The sequence below is a fragment of the Colius striatus genome, chromosome 2 (assembly GCF_028858725.1).
Source record: "Colius striatus isolate bColStr4 chromosome 2, bColStr4.1.hap1, whole genome shotgun sequence".
Taxonomy (NCBI): domain Eukaryota; kingdom Metazoa; phylum Chordata; class Aves; order Coliiformes; family Coliidae; genus Colius; species Colius striatus.
In genome coordinates, this window is record NC_084760.1 from 106,638,357 (window position 1) to 106,655,196 (window position 16,840).

Genomic DNA, 16,840 nt, shown 5'->3' on the forward strand with positions numbered 1-16,840 from the left:
CTCTCATTGAAATATTTTTGTCTGCAAAGGTAAAGTCAAAGTGGTGGTTATTTTTTAAAACTAGTCTCTAGTGAAGGCATTTTACCTAGAGGATTTTTATCCATTCTCTCTAATTCCTTATTGGCAATTAAAAAACCCAGCTATCACAAACCTTTATTGAATAATGAATTTTGCTGGATTCAGACACATAGACTAAAAAGAAAAGACAATTCTTTGAATGAAATAAAGAAATATATCCTAGTCTTCTAATGCTTTACAGTGGAATTAAATTCCCCATTGAATCTTACATTGTAATGAAAATACAGGAGTACTTTTATTTGAATTTGTGTTCATAAGTTTACAAATGGATTTAACAAAGCCCTGCTATAGATTCTGAAATTCCTCTTGAAGTTACTACAGAATATAATATTCTGGCTACACAATCTTTCAATTAACCAGACATTATTCTGGCTCTTGTCTTTCACTCACAGGATGCAATCCGGTGACTATCATTCTAACAGGTGCCATCATTAAAATTCTTTCACTGTTTTACACCTGTTTTGCCACAAGAGGGAGACTTTCAGTCTTAGATAACCAGAAACAGAACTGGGTGTGATTCAACAGCAGGTTACACACTTGAAAGTACAGCATTTTTCCACATCTCTTCACTCTTTCACTTTGAATTACTACCTAATGTGGGGTAATCTACAATCAAAAGAGATGCAAAATATGAAAAAACAGGCAAAAGAACACCATGTGCAAATTGTCTGTATGTGAGGGAACAGGTAACATCTGAACTCCAGAGTAGCTGAATGACAAACCATTGATCCACTCCTTCAGGTTCTGCTATCCAATCTGTAAGCTAGTTTGGAAAAGGTGAGAGCCCTTGGTCTAAACTCCTTTTGTTTTTCTGACACATCACACACAAAACTAGCCTGACTGCCGACAGGCAGTCTATTTCACACCATGGAATCTGTACACAACTTGGCTGTGAATAAACCACTTGGCATCAGTTAAGGTTCTTTACAGTAGCAGAGCACCTGTCAAGGTAAATAGATGCCATGAAATTTGTGGGGCTCACTTTTTATTTTCCAGAAAGCCATAAATTTAACAATAACAGACTACCATTTTTTCTTCAAGAATTAAGGAAACAGAGTGCTGTTTAGACCTTGCTTGCATCATATTATTAACAGCCACATGAACTGCAAAGACTAATAAAAATAAGCAATTCTTATGCACTACTAAGACATAACTATAGAAAATGCAACAAATTAAGAATATCACTCTGTAATAATATTTTTTCACTATTTCATAACCAAACAGCCCACTCTATGAATAAACTTATTTTGCTACGTAGCATCAGGTTTTTTATGGTATTGAAAATTAGAAATATATTTGAAAATTACATCTTAGCAAAGTTAAGCAATTATCTTGTATATTCTAAAGGAAGGAAGTTCTTACCAGCTTCTGTCCTGAAAGAACCTCCAAAAGGGCAATTAGCATTACACCATCTTTGATATCTTCAAACAGATCATTCACCAGCATGGGAGGATTGCGCTGAAAAAGAAGAAGATTTCAGATTACATTACATGCTACCTTCCTTCCTTTTGAACAGAAGTACACAGTGGGGCTTGGCCCTTTCTTTATTTTTTATAATGTGTAATACCAATGTATCATTTAACCATTGCTTTGCCACCCTATTGTTTAACTCTTTAACATTTCTGCTGCAGGACTGTAATGCTAAATGCTTTCTGCCACTGACGATTCAATGGTAAACTTCCTGTTCCCTAAAACAAGCAAAGAAATTCATCAACTGCCTCTAAGTCTACAAAATATGTACAATTTACAGATGTACTGTTACAGTCACAGTTCAGTCTAACAGCATATTTTGCCTAATGTTAAGTATGTCACAGAAATTTCACTCTCAATCTGAGCAATACAAGAACCTGTATGAAGGAAAGACCCCTAAAGCAGCATGGCTGGTTGAGCAACCCTACCACTTTCTCACAGCTGACAGTTGTTACACCAAGTTGCTGTAATTTCTCTCCTCCAGCCCTTGCAGGCTTCCAGTACTGTTCGCACTGTGTCAGCTTCTACTTAAGACAAATTGCTTAGCATACGCCTTTACATTCACAAACATAACAATGATAACACTGAAAAAAATATAAACAGATGATGGCTTAGGAATTTTCCTTAACAGAGTCACATCATTAAACTCAATATTCTTAAATACATCCCAGTTTGTGGACATCATGTCTCTCAGCTGGTCAGTACTTTAAGGATCATAAAATGTCTCTTAGATACAAAAAGTTTAAACTTGGTCCAGCTGAAATATATGAAATAAACAACTTCTAGCTTCCATGAGCTTGACACCACTCATGTAGCTGCTAATTAACGTAATAGTTCTATTCATACCTACTCATTCAGTAAAGAAACAATCAGATTACAACACTATTGAAATTATTTTAGTTTTAACAATTTACTTTTGGGATACTTCTGAAAAAAACACGCTTGTACAACTTTATCTGTTACTTCTGTTCTGTGGAAATATATATTTCTACAACAAACCAGGAGAAAGTAAAGGTTTCTAGTTCTCAAAATCAAAATATCTTTCCTTCATTGTTCAGCTTGGCTGAATTGATATTTTAATATGATCTAATTTTGGCAAAAAGAGGAAAAATAACTTTACTGTTGAAAGCTGAATTCATCTGAGATTTGACATGCTCTAATAGCCACCATAAGAAAAAAGTCTATTTCCTTGTGTATGTAAAGTAGCATTACAACTCATTATGAAGGTATATTTATTTAATCATAGTTCTTTTTTATTTCCTAGTAATGTAATAGATAATGGATAATGCTCTTAATATAACTCCAAAGACATCAATGGAGCAAATAGATGACTAGAAATTCATTTGTCCCAGTCTTGCATCACAGGCAGTTGACATCAAATGCAATTAATTTTTTTCACCTTCTATGTTATCATTTCCTGTTTGAAAATAGGAACAGCTTTGTGTTTATATGCATTGCCATGTGACATAATATTGAAGAATTATATGCTAAAATAATTAATCAATAAGGACTATATAAGCTACCATCCTAACCCAAGAGGAAGAGAATGCCTAAAAATTTTCACCACCTGAATGCCCTAGTAGTGAAATGTGACCCTTGAAATTCACTCTACAGTAATTAAGAGAGACAGATTCTTATAGAGTGCAATTGAGGATACATTTACGTTGAAAGGTAAGGGATATTTACAGCACCCCCTAACCCTGATGCCCATAACATACCTATTTGAGCACACCACAGCTCCTTTCCAACTTGAGCAGTTTGGTACCCTTACTCTTAAATCAGGGTACAGGTCCAACATGAAGTCAAAAATCACGTGGCATTCATATGCAAACCAAGTCTGGAAAATACCTCTTGTTGTCATAGTGCATAGCTTCAGGCTACAGGTAAAACCCCTGACCACCCATGTCAATCTCTTGCTCTGAACCATCCCTTTCTGGTCACTGCTCATTTACAGTAGTTACAGAAGATACATTTGCAACCTGAGGCATGGTGCTAACGTAAGGCAGTGAAAGTATCCCTGAAGGCATCATCCAAGCAAATTAACACCTACGCTACATTCCTTCCAACACAAATTGAAAATCAGTTTGGGGAAAACTAGAGGAAGTATGAGAAAGCTCTCCTGTATGAGAATCCTCTAATATGGAAAATTAATTATACAGACTGCCAAAACCATTTTGCATATTTCACTTCATATTATAATGTTTTTCTCTACCCTGAAGATGTTAACACCTAATTATAAGGAGTTAAGATCCTCATTGTCTTTGATAAATCACTTTTTTTTTACTACTCTGGGCACACGGCATAGAATTTACCCTATTATTATGAATCCAGTCTCCGAGAAGTATGAATTAAGTTATATTTTTAATAGCATATCTAGAAGAATATATTCCTGTTTTACAAAAGGATTCCATAGATATCAATCTTATTCCCCATGCTAATTAATTTAGGAAGATATACACACACAAACTGATACTAAGAAGCCCATACACCTTTATCTGTTGTATATGGACCATTGCAAAACATGGCTCAAGCTACCAGACTGTTTTTCCAGGCAGATCTTGTAGAGATTAATACATCATCTTCTGATGGAACGGATAAATACCTACTCCTTGGCTGCATATATGTCAATGAAATGAAAGGAGAAAGTGAAGCTGTACACTGCTTACTTATTAGCCTCCAGAGAAGAAAGGTTTTTTTTAAAGCTGTATTCAGCTAAAATCTATTGAATACTTTTTATACAAGCAATTCAACAGGACTTAATACGTATTCACTCAGTTACCTTAATGCATGCCAAAATACTAACTGTAAAGCAGGGAAGGAAAACTAATTTAAAATCTTGTAATCTTGCAAATGATGAACTACTCCAGATTTTGGCTTTTTGCCTGTAAAGGTAGAACTGCAATGATCCTAATACTCTGAACTGAATATTGAATATTGGAAAGCCTGAACAAAGAATTTAATGAAGTAATTTTTAAATCATGAAAAAAGAACATTTAAAAAGTACATGAAGTAACTTCTTAAAATCTGGTAATATTAAAGAAATGTTCTTAGGTGTAAACTTCTTGAATAAAATTATTTGCGGGAACTCAAGATGTACTTCCATGAACAATTAAATTTACATTAAATTTACAACTTGTCAGGTCTGCACTAAGATTTCAGACGCCTTATTATGTGACTTTGTCTGTTTTGTAAGCTTCTTGCAGTAAGCAAAACAGCAAAATAATACTAACAATAAGCTGCTACACAGTGCATTGCACCTATTCTATTAAACAATAATTTATTGCAGTATATGTAATCACAGTCGTGTAGTTTATAGTGTCAATGACATTTAGGAACAGTCATAACACAAAGAAGGAGGCACACTCAGTACAAATAAATTGATGTGCTCTGTAGGAGGAATATTAATTAATTGGGAGCAAATCTTAAAGGTTAATGAACCAGATTTTTTCCATATTCAATACTCACTTAAATAACTGTATTTATAACCAATAAAAAATGAGAACTGATGAAGAAATGCTATGCTTAAACTTGTTGCTCCAACAAAGTTATCCAATTTACTGTAGTGTTCAGGAAATATTCTGAATTATTTAAAGAACTGAACATTAGTACAAATGAAAAGTATTTGACTGACAAGCCCAAAACCAGAGATTTATAGTAGATCTGCAATCTCTAGACATTCTTTCTCTAATACAGTAAAACAAGTTTTGTAAATCCCAAACCTCATATACAGAACCAACACTCTTCAGTTCCAATAGTTTTTCTAACATTCCATTTATTTGCTTCTTTGCTACAAGAATCTCTTGCACCCTTTACTTACTGTCTCTACTGAATAAATAGTACTATACAGACAGTATCTCTATTACAATGAATACTGCAAACCTTGGAAACTACCTTTGCTACATTGATTTACAAATATTATTTCAAAATCTGTTGAAAAATGTGTGAAAAGCTATCCACATGCACAAACAGGAACAAATCTGTATAACTGAATTTGTCTCTGCAGAGAAATATATGTGGGAATAGGAAAGAAAATATAAAATTTCAGAGTTACTCTAATAGCTGGCCCATTTCCTCTGCCCCAATTTCACTCCTAAATCCTTAAGCACATAAATGTTCATGTTCCTTGCTGTTAACAGCTATTTTTATGAACAAAGTCTGAGAAATTAAGCCCTAAATTTTCAATTATTAGTTTTGTCACACAGATTAATTTAGGACTTGCTATTTAACGTTAGAGGTTACTAAGACTAGTGAAAACATACAGTGATGGAACAGAAAACTGCGAGTCAGATTTTCCTCATTGTGCAGTAAAGATGAGCATTAAATTGTGTCAGTGATATTGAGAGCTGCTGTTTTCTCATTTGAGAGAGACAAAATGAAACAAAATTACTTATCATGGAATCATAGAATTATTAGGGTTGGAAAAGACCTTTCAGATCATCAAGTCCAACCACTAACCTCACATTTCCAAGTCTGTCACTGAACTACACCATATTCCTCAGCACTTATCTACATGTCTTGAATATCTCCAGTTATATATCTCCAGTGCCAGTGACTCCACCACCTCCCTGGGCAGCTCATTCCAATGTTTAATAACCCTCTCGGGTGAAAAAGTTCTTCATAATGTCCAAACTAAACCTCCCCCAGCACAAGTTGCACCCATTTCCTCTTGTCCTATCATTCATTAACGGAGAGATCAACCCCGCCTCACTACCACTGCCTTTCAGGTAGTTGTAGAAAGTAGTCATATCTCCTCTCAGCCTCCTCTTCTCTAGGCTAAACATAGAATCATAGAATGGTAGGGGTTGGAAGGGACCTTTAGAGATCATCTAGCCCAACCCCCCTGCAGAAGCAGGTTCACCTAGATCAGGTCACACAGGAACATGTCCAGGTGGATCTTGAAGATCTCCAAGGAAGGAGACTCCACAACCCCTCTGGGCAGCCTGTGCCAGGGCTGCCTCACCCTCACACTGAAATAGTTTATTCTTATATTTAAGTGGAACTTTCTGTGTTCCAGCTTCATCCCATTAGCCCTTGTCCTATAGCTAGATACAATAGACAAATGGGATGTCCCAACCTCCTGACACCCACCATTTAGATATCTATAAATGTTAATAAGAGCTCCCCTCAGTCTTCTCTTCTCCAGACTAAACAGCCCCAGTTCCTGCAGCCTTTCCTCATAAGGAAGGTGCTCCAGTTCCCTGATCATCTTGGTGGCCTTGCACTGGACTCTCACCAGAAGTTCTCTGTCCCTCTTGAGCTGAGGAAACCAGAACTGGACACAGTACTCCAGATGAGGCCTCACTAGGGCAGAGTAGAAGAGGGGAAGAACCCCCCTCAACCTGCTGGCCACACTTTGCAAATTAGCAAATTTACTGAGAGTGCACTCGATCCCCTCATCCTGATCATTGACAAAAATTTATGAGTTTCTTGAATGAAGACCAAAGAAGAAACTACCATCCCTGACAGCATTGTGTGTGAGATCTGTAAGTGCTGAAATACCCATTTATTTTTCTTCCTTTCTTTGCTACAAAACACGTCATATTGCAATTTCAAAAGCCTTCATGTAAGGTTTAATGGTCAAGTTTATCATTATGAAAATATTACATAAATATAATTTTTAAATGTTCACTCAGTTTTATGTTTACTTGATATCCATCCTCTACTTTTGTTTGTTGATGTGTGCATCTTTTTAAGGGAAATACAAAACAAATAAGGTATGTGTTGTTCACTCTATTTGGTGAGTTTACAACAATACTTTGATGAGTACAAATACTGAAGTTAATCTGACACTTGGGAACAAAGATGTTATTTGATTGCATTAAACTAATTTGCAGCATGTGTTCCAAAGCTTTGAAACTGTTTCTCAACACTTTCACCAATAAAGGGCAATTGCCATTGTGTTTTTTTTGAGAAGCATGCTTTTCATCATCTTTACTCATCTATTCCAGCACCCCAAAAAAATCGAGATATGCAATGAAATAAAAAATATTTCAGTAATTGCTCTTCTGAATGGATGGCATTTACATATTTGTAGTAAAGTTCTATATTTTAAACTTTGACTTTAAAAAGGTGCCTCAAAAGACACTCAGAAGTTTGCAGAAATTATTTCCATGTCCTTGAAAGCTGAGACTAAGGGGAGGGAGATACAGTTCTATAACCTTAGAGATATCTGAATAAATAATATATAATCAGAAAACTTCTTGTTGTGTTACACATACATCTTATCATTAGTAGAACTGCACAGATACACAAAAATTAAAGTGGATGGCCAGAAGATAGAACACATGTATTTGAGACATTCTGGCCCAGTTTCTGCAAGTGTGTGGCAGACAAGATGATTTGCGGTTGCTGAGTGTCATCAGATTCCCAAGTCAGAATCACAGAACAGAATCAGCTGGGGTTAGGGAGACAGATAGTAGGGGGTAGATTCAGCCCAGTGCTAACAGCTAACTCAAAAGAAGTTGCATTATACTATCTGATAGTTATCACACTTACAGCTCTTTCCTCACAGAAGCTTCCCTGTAGTCCCTGCTGCTAGCACAGGAGCATCTGCACCCAGTCCAGTCCTGCATCTTGCTGTATTGTGTAACCTCACTGTAACTTCACCAGCTTGAATGGACACAGGTTCAAATGCAGAAGTGGTTAAATCCCAAGATGCATCAGTAATTAATTTGGCATTGGATTTGCAAAGCACTACTGATGTGTGTAACCAATGCAGGATGCCTCTTGACTTAAGTTTTATTCAAATATAGTGTATGTGATAGAGCTAGTACTTTTGTTTCATAGAAAGTAGTTTCAAATATATCCAGCTGAAAGAGCAGCTACTGTGCTACCTTCCAGTTTTGGCCAAAGGAGCTGAGTGGTTGCCTCTAGACATGACTCACACTGCTGTAGCTGACTGCTATCATGACAAAATGGATTCATCCTCTTATAGAGTACAGACAATGGAGATCCCTTCTTAAATTTATGCCATTCTTCTCAGACAAATCTGACATATTCCATAGTCCAGGTCCTGCATAGGTATAGATAAAAAAAAGATTTGATTCAAAAACATAAGTAAATGTCAAAGCCATATATTACCTTAGCCAGATGAGTATTGATCCATTTTGTGAATGTCCTTTTCTGCACTGACTCTTGCTCATCTGAGAAAAAATGGGAAATAGGTTTGATTAGACGTTGCTGAATACTTCTGGATTTACACGAAGAGCAGTATTCCACATTGACAACAAATGTGTTCTGCTCTTGCCAGAAAGGCCACTACTTTTTCTTGAGGCAGTTAATTTTGCCAGTAACTACTGACAACATATGCTTCATATTCTTAAAATAATACTGTGGTACTTGACTATTTAAGGAGTTTCACAGCAAAGTTCAAGTCTTAACAAGTCAATGACCAGTAAGATACCATTTCAAATCTGAACACCAAGACAAATTTGACTTCTAAGTCTATATTATGTCTACCAAAGACCTAAGCACTTGGAACTTCTCTGTACTTTTAAAGTAGTATTCATGACTCCGAAAGTCAAATTGCTTTTATGTCTAGGGACTTAGAAAAAAATACTCTTAGCATGTATATTTGAAAATTTTCAGAATGTTGAATTAAAGATTTCAAATTCTATTATCAAGCTCATTGGTCCTCAGGGAGATCCTTCCATGGAGGAGCGATTAACTAGTTCAGGCAGTTTCTATACTGCTAATTACTATCTCCCTAAGTCCTGTCTTGAAGCACTTGTCTGATTTATAGTGAATCTCACTGATTCTCAGATAGTCCCTCAGGGACTGTTGCCAGTTGCACAGACAAAAATAGCTCCTGAACAAGCTCCTCCAACTTCAGCAGCCAGGGTCATGGCTGCAGAGGGAAGAGAAACACAATGCCATAACCAATCAACAAAGTCCTATCTCTTTCTTGTGGGGAATCGGTTTTGACACATGGAATAATTTCAGAACAGAGGAATTCAAGTATTTATGTTGGAAACATTTCTTTAAAAAGTAAAAGAAAATACCTATTTCACTGAAAACCAAGTCATATTACTACCATCGTGGATGGATTCTGAATGAGCACTTTATTTTCCTACAGATAATCCAAATAAATAAAATTGCTTTTAAATATTTACTTTGTATAAGAATACATGCATGTCCCTAAACCTACAGATGGAAAATCTAACTTTAGTTATTGCTTTTACTACTGACTTGTGCAGCACTGAACAGTCATTTGATCTCTTTCATGTATAGAAATATTCTTTAATCTCCCTTAAAGTTCTGTAACAGATAACTACTAAGTTTGATGCACTATTAAAAATGAGCTCTCTGATTTACACCAATGCAATGCTGTTTCCCAATAATGTTATGTAAAAATACAAATTGTCACATAAAATCAATCAGACAAAATGTTATCTTTAGTCAGACAATGATGGCTTCCTGACCACATATGAGATCCTAAAAAGTATTTGTGCATTATGACTCAAAGATACTTCCTTTACATATAAATGTTACCTGACATACAAGAAATACCAGAGGAAAAAAAAGATACATATAGTCTCCGACATTTATTGCTGAATTAGCATACTTCATGTCTAAGAAAATAATTTTGCCTTTTTAATTTTCTTTTTATTTGATTTTATTGGGCAGGTTGTCTTACATAATTTTTAAAACATTCATTACATTCTCAGAATCTACTTGTTGCACTGACAGGAAAGTTATGAAAATTATCACTCAAAATACTGCATTGTGCTTTATTCAACATCGACTGTTTTTGGCAGGGGGTGTCTTGACTTTATATGTGACAATTATTTTTATATCATGGAAAACACACTTCTTGCTGTCTGTTTTTATCTACAAACAATATGTTCCCTTTACAACACACAGTAAATGTCAGTTGTGCTCTGACCAGCAATTATGTATACAGGTAGCCCAATTAATTTCAATGGAAGCAGTTGCATACTTTAATTGGGTTGTATGTGAGCAGGTGTGCGGATGGAAATCCACTGCACACAGCATCAGCCCAGCTCTGGCTTCATTCACACCTCTGTAATTTAAAATTCCCTGATTTAAACAATTGCATGCCAAAATAAATTAACCAGTCCTTTAGAAATCAAACTTCTGATCAAATCAAATCAAAGAAATGAGTGAAAATGATTCTCTGATTTGTGGTTCCAGTGAATCTTGGTGACTTAACAAACAGCCTTCTGATAACAACTGGAAATCAGAGAACCAGCTCCCAGCTTCTAAGCGTTTACCGGGAGAAGACATACATCAAGAAGACAACAACTAGCAGAAATAGCCTTTCAAAATAATCTGATTTCAAGGAATATATGGGAGCAATATATTCTTTACGAGTCCAACAGCAACTATTAACAAAGTTTCCTCTCTTTTTAGCACTTATTTTGTATAGATTTCAAAGGAACAGATTTTACCACTGTAAAACCTATGTCTGAACATAACACAAGTAATGCATTGGTTTTATAAATTCCGTAATAAATATGCTTTTTACAAAATTCCCTGGGAGCCACTGTGCTATTGTCATTGAACTGACGTAAATTCTGCACAGAGATACTGTTTATCTACACCCACAAGATACATGTACCGTGCAGCTTCTTACTCTCTCCCAGCTTGTAAGGACTGTCAGCTCCTTATTTGCACCACTTACCCTGTTGGTACTGAAAGAACCCAGGAAGAAGATTTAGTAATGTAACATTTCTGCTACCAGCACCTTTGTAGCGAGCCATAAGCACTGCTGCTGCTGTTACTGCTGTTGCTGCTGCTGCTGCTGCATCTGCTACTCCCGTCTCCTATGCAGCGTTTCTTTAGAATATAGCCAGAAGTAATTTTTCAAGAACAATCTGATTTTTTTTTTCCTTTCACTGGAAATGCAGGCCTCTTACACAAATCCCTCTACCTGCTCTTACTGGAGAAGTCACACCTTAAAAACGTCTTTATATATTCTTGCAGAGATCCCACAGCCAGATGAAGCCAGCTGTATTTGAAGCAGCAGTTCCGCTGGCCTCACTGCCATCATCCCTCTCCACTGTTTTCCCGTGGAAAGATTTTATCATCCAAGCACCAGCCAATCCGCTAGCAGAAACCTCTGATGTCAAGAGCCTGAATAATTCATCCAGAGACTGGGACAACCCAACTGCACTGCCGATATCCTAAAGCAGCAAGATGTGTGGCTGCAAAAAAAAAGATGCAGTCTTCTCACCAGTGTAACAATATACTGCTCAGTAAGCATAACAATGCCTGAATGGCATAGCCTTTCTCTAGGTTGTCATACATATAAAGCAAAGCAGCTTTTAAAAGCAGCTACTTGGGTTCATCACTGCATACGCATACTATTTAGACATGGATGTCCTTCAGCTTTGCAACTGAGACACTGAAGTGTAAGAAATAGCAAGCAATGAATCTGAACAGACACGTAGGCCACTTAGCTTTTAATAATACATTTGAACTGTTGCACAAAAAGGATGAAACATATGTAAAGATGCACTGAATTTCTGGAGTGCACCGAGATCAGCCTGAAACATACTCAAATGTCTGAGTATTGCATATTATGCAATAATTTCTGTTTCATTAAATGAGAGCACCAGAGCAGTTGAACAGACTTTGTTTTGCTCTAGCAAAATGAAGGCAGTTATGAAACACTCTGTGTGGAGATTCATGCTATCAACTCATAGGAACCAAAGCAGTAGTACACACTATTGAAATGAGAATAAAAAGCCCACTTTTTTATAGAAGTTGAATTCAAATTTCTGCCTGTCAAGATCACTCCACATCTGAAAGAAAAGTTGCAAGAAAGCTTGATTTTATTTAATCAATCTTCCTTGAACTGTCTGAACACAGCTTCATATTTTTATAAACCTTTTCTCCACTAAAGCACCACCAACAAACTGCATTTTTAGGTTGATTAGGGAAAACTAAGACAAATGTAATTGTATACATTTAATTAAAAATATTTAGAACAAATTATTTTGAAAGATGAACAAAACTAACCATGTATTTTCAGATGAAAAATTAATCGTGTCTGCAAATTGTAATTACTAGTATCATGTATATCACAGCTATACATCAAGAGATGCAGAGCAGTGGCATGCTTTCTAGCAGAGGTTTTCTAGCAACAGGCTTCCTAAGCAGCACAGTGCCTGCCTGGCAGCTGTTGAAGCAACCCCTCCTCAGCTGCAGAGCTCCATGTGCCACAAGTGGGTGGTGTGCAGCAGTAGATCACACCTCGAGCACCTCATGACTCAGGTGCTTGGAGAACAGAAGTTGGGAAGGAGGCTGTAGGGCAGTGTTGCAAATACAGGGTTCTGCTGCAAGATAACAAAAGGAGTTGTCTCAAGCACAGTGTGAGAGACACAACAGAGCCGAGTTCACACATGTCTAATAAAAGCATCTTAACTGATTCTCAGTGACATAATATTGTGGAGATTCGTTTCATTTCTTACTTGAGTGAAATTCAATTCAAATTGCTCACAGCTCCTCATTTTCAGCATCCTTTCTTGTTTTCTTTGATTTTGATAGTTCTGTCCTAAAAATACCAAAGAGCTTTTTTGTTTTCTTTTGCTTTCCAGGTCTGTAGTGCCTTTAGGAATACTGTCAAAACAACCTGGAAGTGAAGAAAAGTGTGCCAAACCAGTTACAATGCTGCAAGATGCTACTTGAGAACACAAAACCCAGCAAAGAATAATACACTACTGGGAAATTCCGTTTGTTCAGCAGTACAAATTCACTACAGCATTCAGTAAGATATGCTATATACCAATTTCCACCCTCATTAAGGACATTCTTAACCTAAAGCAGCTGTAGAAAAGCTTGCAGAATCAAAGCAATAACATGGGGAATCTACTTATGAAAAGGAGCAATATTTCAAGCTACATACTTTACTCAACAACCCCATAATGATGGTGTACCCCATTCAGGAGTACTGCCCAGAGGCAACGTAGGCTCATTTCTTTTCCTTTAAGTCTCCAGTGAATGTATTTTATGGGAAAATGTGAAAACCATTTTTGCTTTTGTTTTTTAAAAAAATAAACAAAAAAGCAACTTTGGTGGTAGCTCTAAAGCTAATAGATTGCTAAGTTCAATAATAACACTATACAGCATAGGAAGAAAAACAGGATGACAGTGCTATGGTCAGCATTAGCAAAGTAAGAAGAAGGGAAAAACTTATTTCAGTAAACACTGCAATGTAGATGACAGCAAAAATTAGCAGTACTAATACAAAGAATGGGAATTTATTGTTAAATGCCTCATACATTTAGGACTTCTGTTTTTTTTCTATTTTGAAAAGAAAAATGGGATTTGTCAAAGTGTGGGTTTTAGAAGAGTGGAAGTAGAGAAAAAAGCCCTGTGTACTGGTCAAATAGATAACAGGAAACAGAAGTGTGGAGAAGCAGCCTCATAGATGCAGAAATACAGCACTGAATGTTGCTGGACAGCAACTGGCAGGCTGCTGACAACTTTCTGCTCTTACTGTCTGTCTGAAATGTATTTACAAAACATATATTTTGATTTTACATGTTTCTTATTTATTCCCTTCATTGCTAAGAAAGAGAAGATGTCTATTTAGCCACTAATTAGAAAGATATAAAGGATGATTCAATTCATCACCCAAAGAAGCTTTCATTTAAAACCACAGAATCATAGAATGGTAAGGGTTGGAAGTGACCTTTAGAGATCATCTAGTCCAACTCTCTTGTCCAAGTAGGCTTCAATTAGGTTGCACAGGAACATGTCCAGGTGAGTTCTGAAAGCCTCCAGAGGAGGAGACTCCACAGCCTCCCTGGGCAGCCTGTGCCAGGGCTCCCTCAACTTTACAGTAAAAAAAGTTTTTCCTTATGCTTAAGTGGAAAATCTTGTGTTCCATCTTGTGTGCCCACTACCCCTAATCTTGTCACTGGAGACAACAGAAAAAAAGTGCCGCCACATCCTCTTGATGTACACCTTTTAATATCTAGGTATAATCAAATACAAACTGAACAAATTCATGTCTCTTCTTTTGTTCTTAGTCAATTTATGCATTCACAAGCATATTCACCAAGCAGCATGTCTCAAAGGACTTGCTGTGAACTGTGCAAGTGGTTTAAATTTTTGAAACCTGGAAACCCAAAAGTTTAGTCAGTGTCAGAGTCTGTGCTTTAACTTGGACTGTTGGTTCCATCTCACAGCAGAACTCAGACTGTCACATAATATGTTTCATACTGTGAGACTAGGGAGGCTTCTAGTCCTTAAATCTAAGGTCATGCCCTGCTGTGCCCATATTATCCATGTCATTGCTCCATCTAGATACATATCCCCTGGTTTCCTATGCTCTAATTTTCATGCAAACAGTGCATGAACAGAGCAGGCGCATTATATATTCTATATACTTAGAAGTCAGGACATAGTCCAGACATAATATTACTGCCCACAATTGCTCTTCACTTGTTTCAGAAGGCCTTTCCTCAGCATTGATTTCTGCCATGGATTGACAGATATGCATCTTCACTATGTTCAGTCCTTGCAGTACACTTGCTCTCATTTTATATTCTGAATGACTGAAAAACTTAAATGCTACAAAATTATTCTGCTCCATATTTTGCCTTGATAGGCTATATTTGTCATTCTCCCCATGTAGAAGCAGAATGTATTCAGAAAAAATCAATCAATGCAATTTTATGTTTGCAGTATTTCTGCATGTGCTGCTGCACTACTGTTATTCTCATCATCTCCATTAACTGTTGTCTGAATCTCCATATGGCTGTAAACAAATTACTCACTTTCATAGTATCTGCACTCCACTATATACAATCAGAAATGAACACCTATGAGAAAACCATTCTGACCTCATTTAATTTATTTTTAAAAGCAGTATTCTGAAGATTTTAATTAAAATCAGTATATTCAATATGTGAGATGATTATGTGCCATGGCTTCAGTACCTTCTGAAAGATTCAGGATTGGTTTCAATTCAAGTGTCTGTTTATTTACCAGTCTGGCATCTGTGTCTTAGTGTTCACATGTACGTATCTTTTCTTGGACCAATACACAAGGTGAAAACAGCCTGATACAACTCATCAGAGTCAACTTGTCACTTATCCTTTAAACTGGTTACTTTCCTTATTTGCATACTTATAGAGATGGTTTAGATGATGACAAATCAGCTAGAAATCTAGAAATTCAAGGGAAGATCATTAAGAATAACCACTCTATATGGCACTCAAATTTCTACCCATCCACACTAATGAATAAGCACACTAGTTCAAGAACATTTTTTCGTGAATACTTAAAGATTTAAAGACACTCATGAAAAATCATTCTCTTGCTTATAACTACAACAGTAGAATCTGCAATGACTATAAGAATAATAATTATAAAAAGACCTAAACAAATATTTGTAGGATTTTTTTTTACTTCACTGCAGTTCTGTAGCTGGCATGATGTTACCATTTACACCTTTGAAACAATTCTTTCCACTAACATGAAAAGCTTCTCTATAAAAGCCTTTGTGTTGTTGGTCCACTCCTTTAGAGGTTTTAATAAAGTCAAACTGAACAAAACATATTGAGAAGAACTTTTGCTTTTAACAGAAGTCGTAAGGATAAGCAGCACTCACATCAAAGCATTTGAGGATCTTTAAAAATGTTGAAAACTACCTAGATCAGTACCAGCAGGTCTAGAAGTATCTTTGTTACTTAGGGTTTTACATAGTCATTCTACAGTTAAGAAGGATACTAAACGGTCAGTTATAAAAGTCATCTAAGAGATAAGACTGAAAGTATCCTATGTTTGAAAGCTGAAAGCACAGAATCCAGTTCCATCTTGTATTCACTGTATGGCACTTATATGAGCTCCTAAAACAAAGGAAAGTTTTGTTTCTCTGAAGCCAACTGTGATAGGTAGGCAAATTACTGTAATAATTGTCATTGCTTTTCAATATTTGCTAGTATTATATGACCTCAATAGGACTGTTCACAATGTTAAGGACTACGATTTGAAGAGACTTTGTGTGTGTGAATTTTTAATGTTTTTATTTAATAAGACACAGAAACTTAAATGCATGGCACCAAACGCACCCCACAGAGCAAACCTCTACTACTAATGGTATAATGACTATTCTTATATGCCTACAGTGAGTTCAATAGTCTAAAAGTAGTGGAGATAATTTGACTTGGACATGAAAGAGATGAGAAATAAAACAAAACTAATGGCAACATACTAGACACATGCTGTCCAAGAGACTAAAACAGGATGGAGGGGTAAATCATCTGCATCTATCTGTGCAGAAAACCAAAACATACATGATTCTTGTCTTACAGAAAGA

General features: G+C 36.3%; 1 protein-coding gene across 7 annotated transcripts in view; it reads right to left on the reverse strand.

Moving 5' to 3' along the window:
* Nucleotides 1–16,840, reverse strand: part of SYNE1 (spectrin repeat containing nuclear envelope protein 1) — a 287,050-nt gene that overhangs the window by 227,212 nt on the left and 42,998 nt on the right. For 6 of the 7 annotated variants that reach the window (XM_061989000.1, XM_061988996.1, XM_061988997.1 and 3 more), the window contains exons 3-4: nt 8,629–8,690; nt 1,441–1,536 (exon numbers count right to left, since the gene is read on the reverse strand). In XM_061989000.1, coding sequence (XP_061844984.1) covers nt 1,441–1,536; nt 8,629–8,690 — 158 coding nt within the window. The remainder of the gene's footprint in view (nt 1–1,440; nt 1,537–8,628; nt 8,691–16,840) is intronic. The other variant, XM_061988999.1, reaches the window with a different exon arrangement.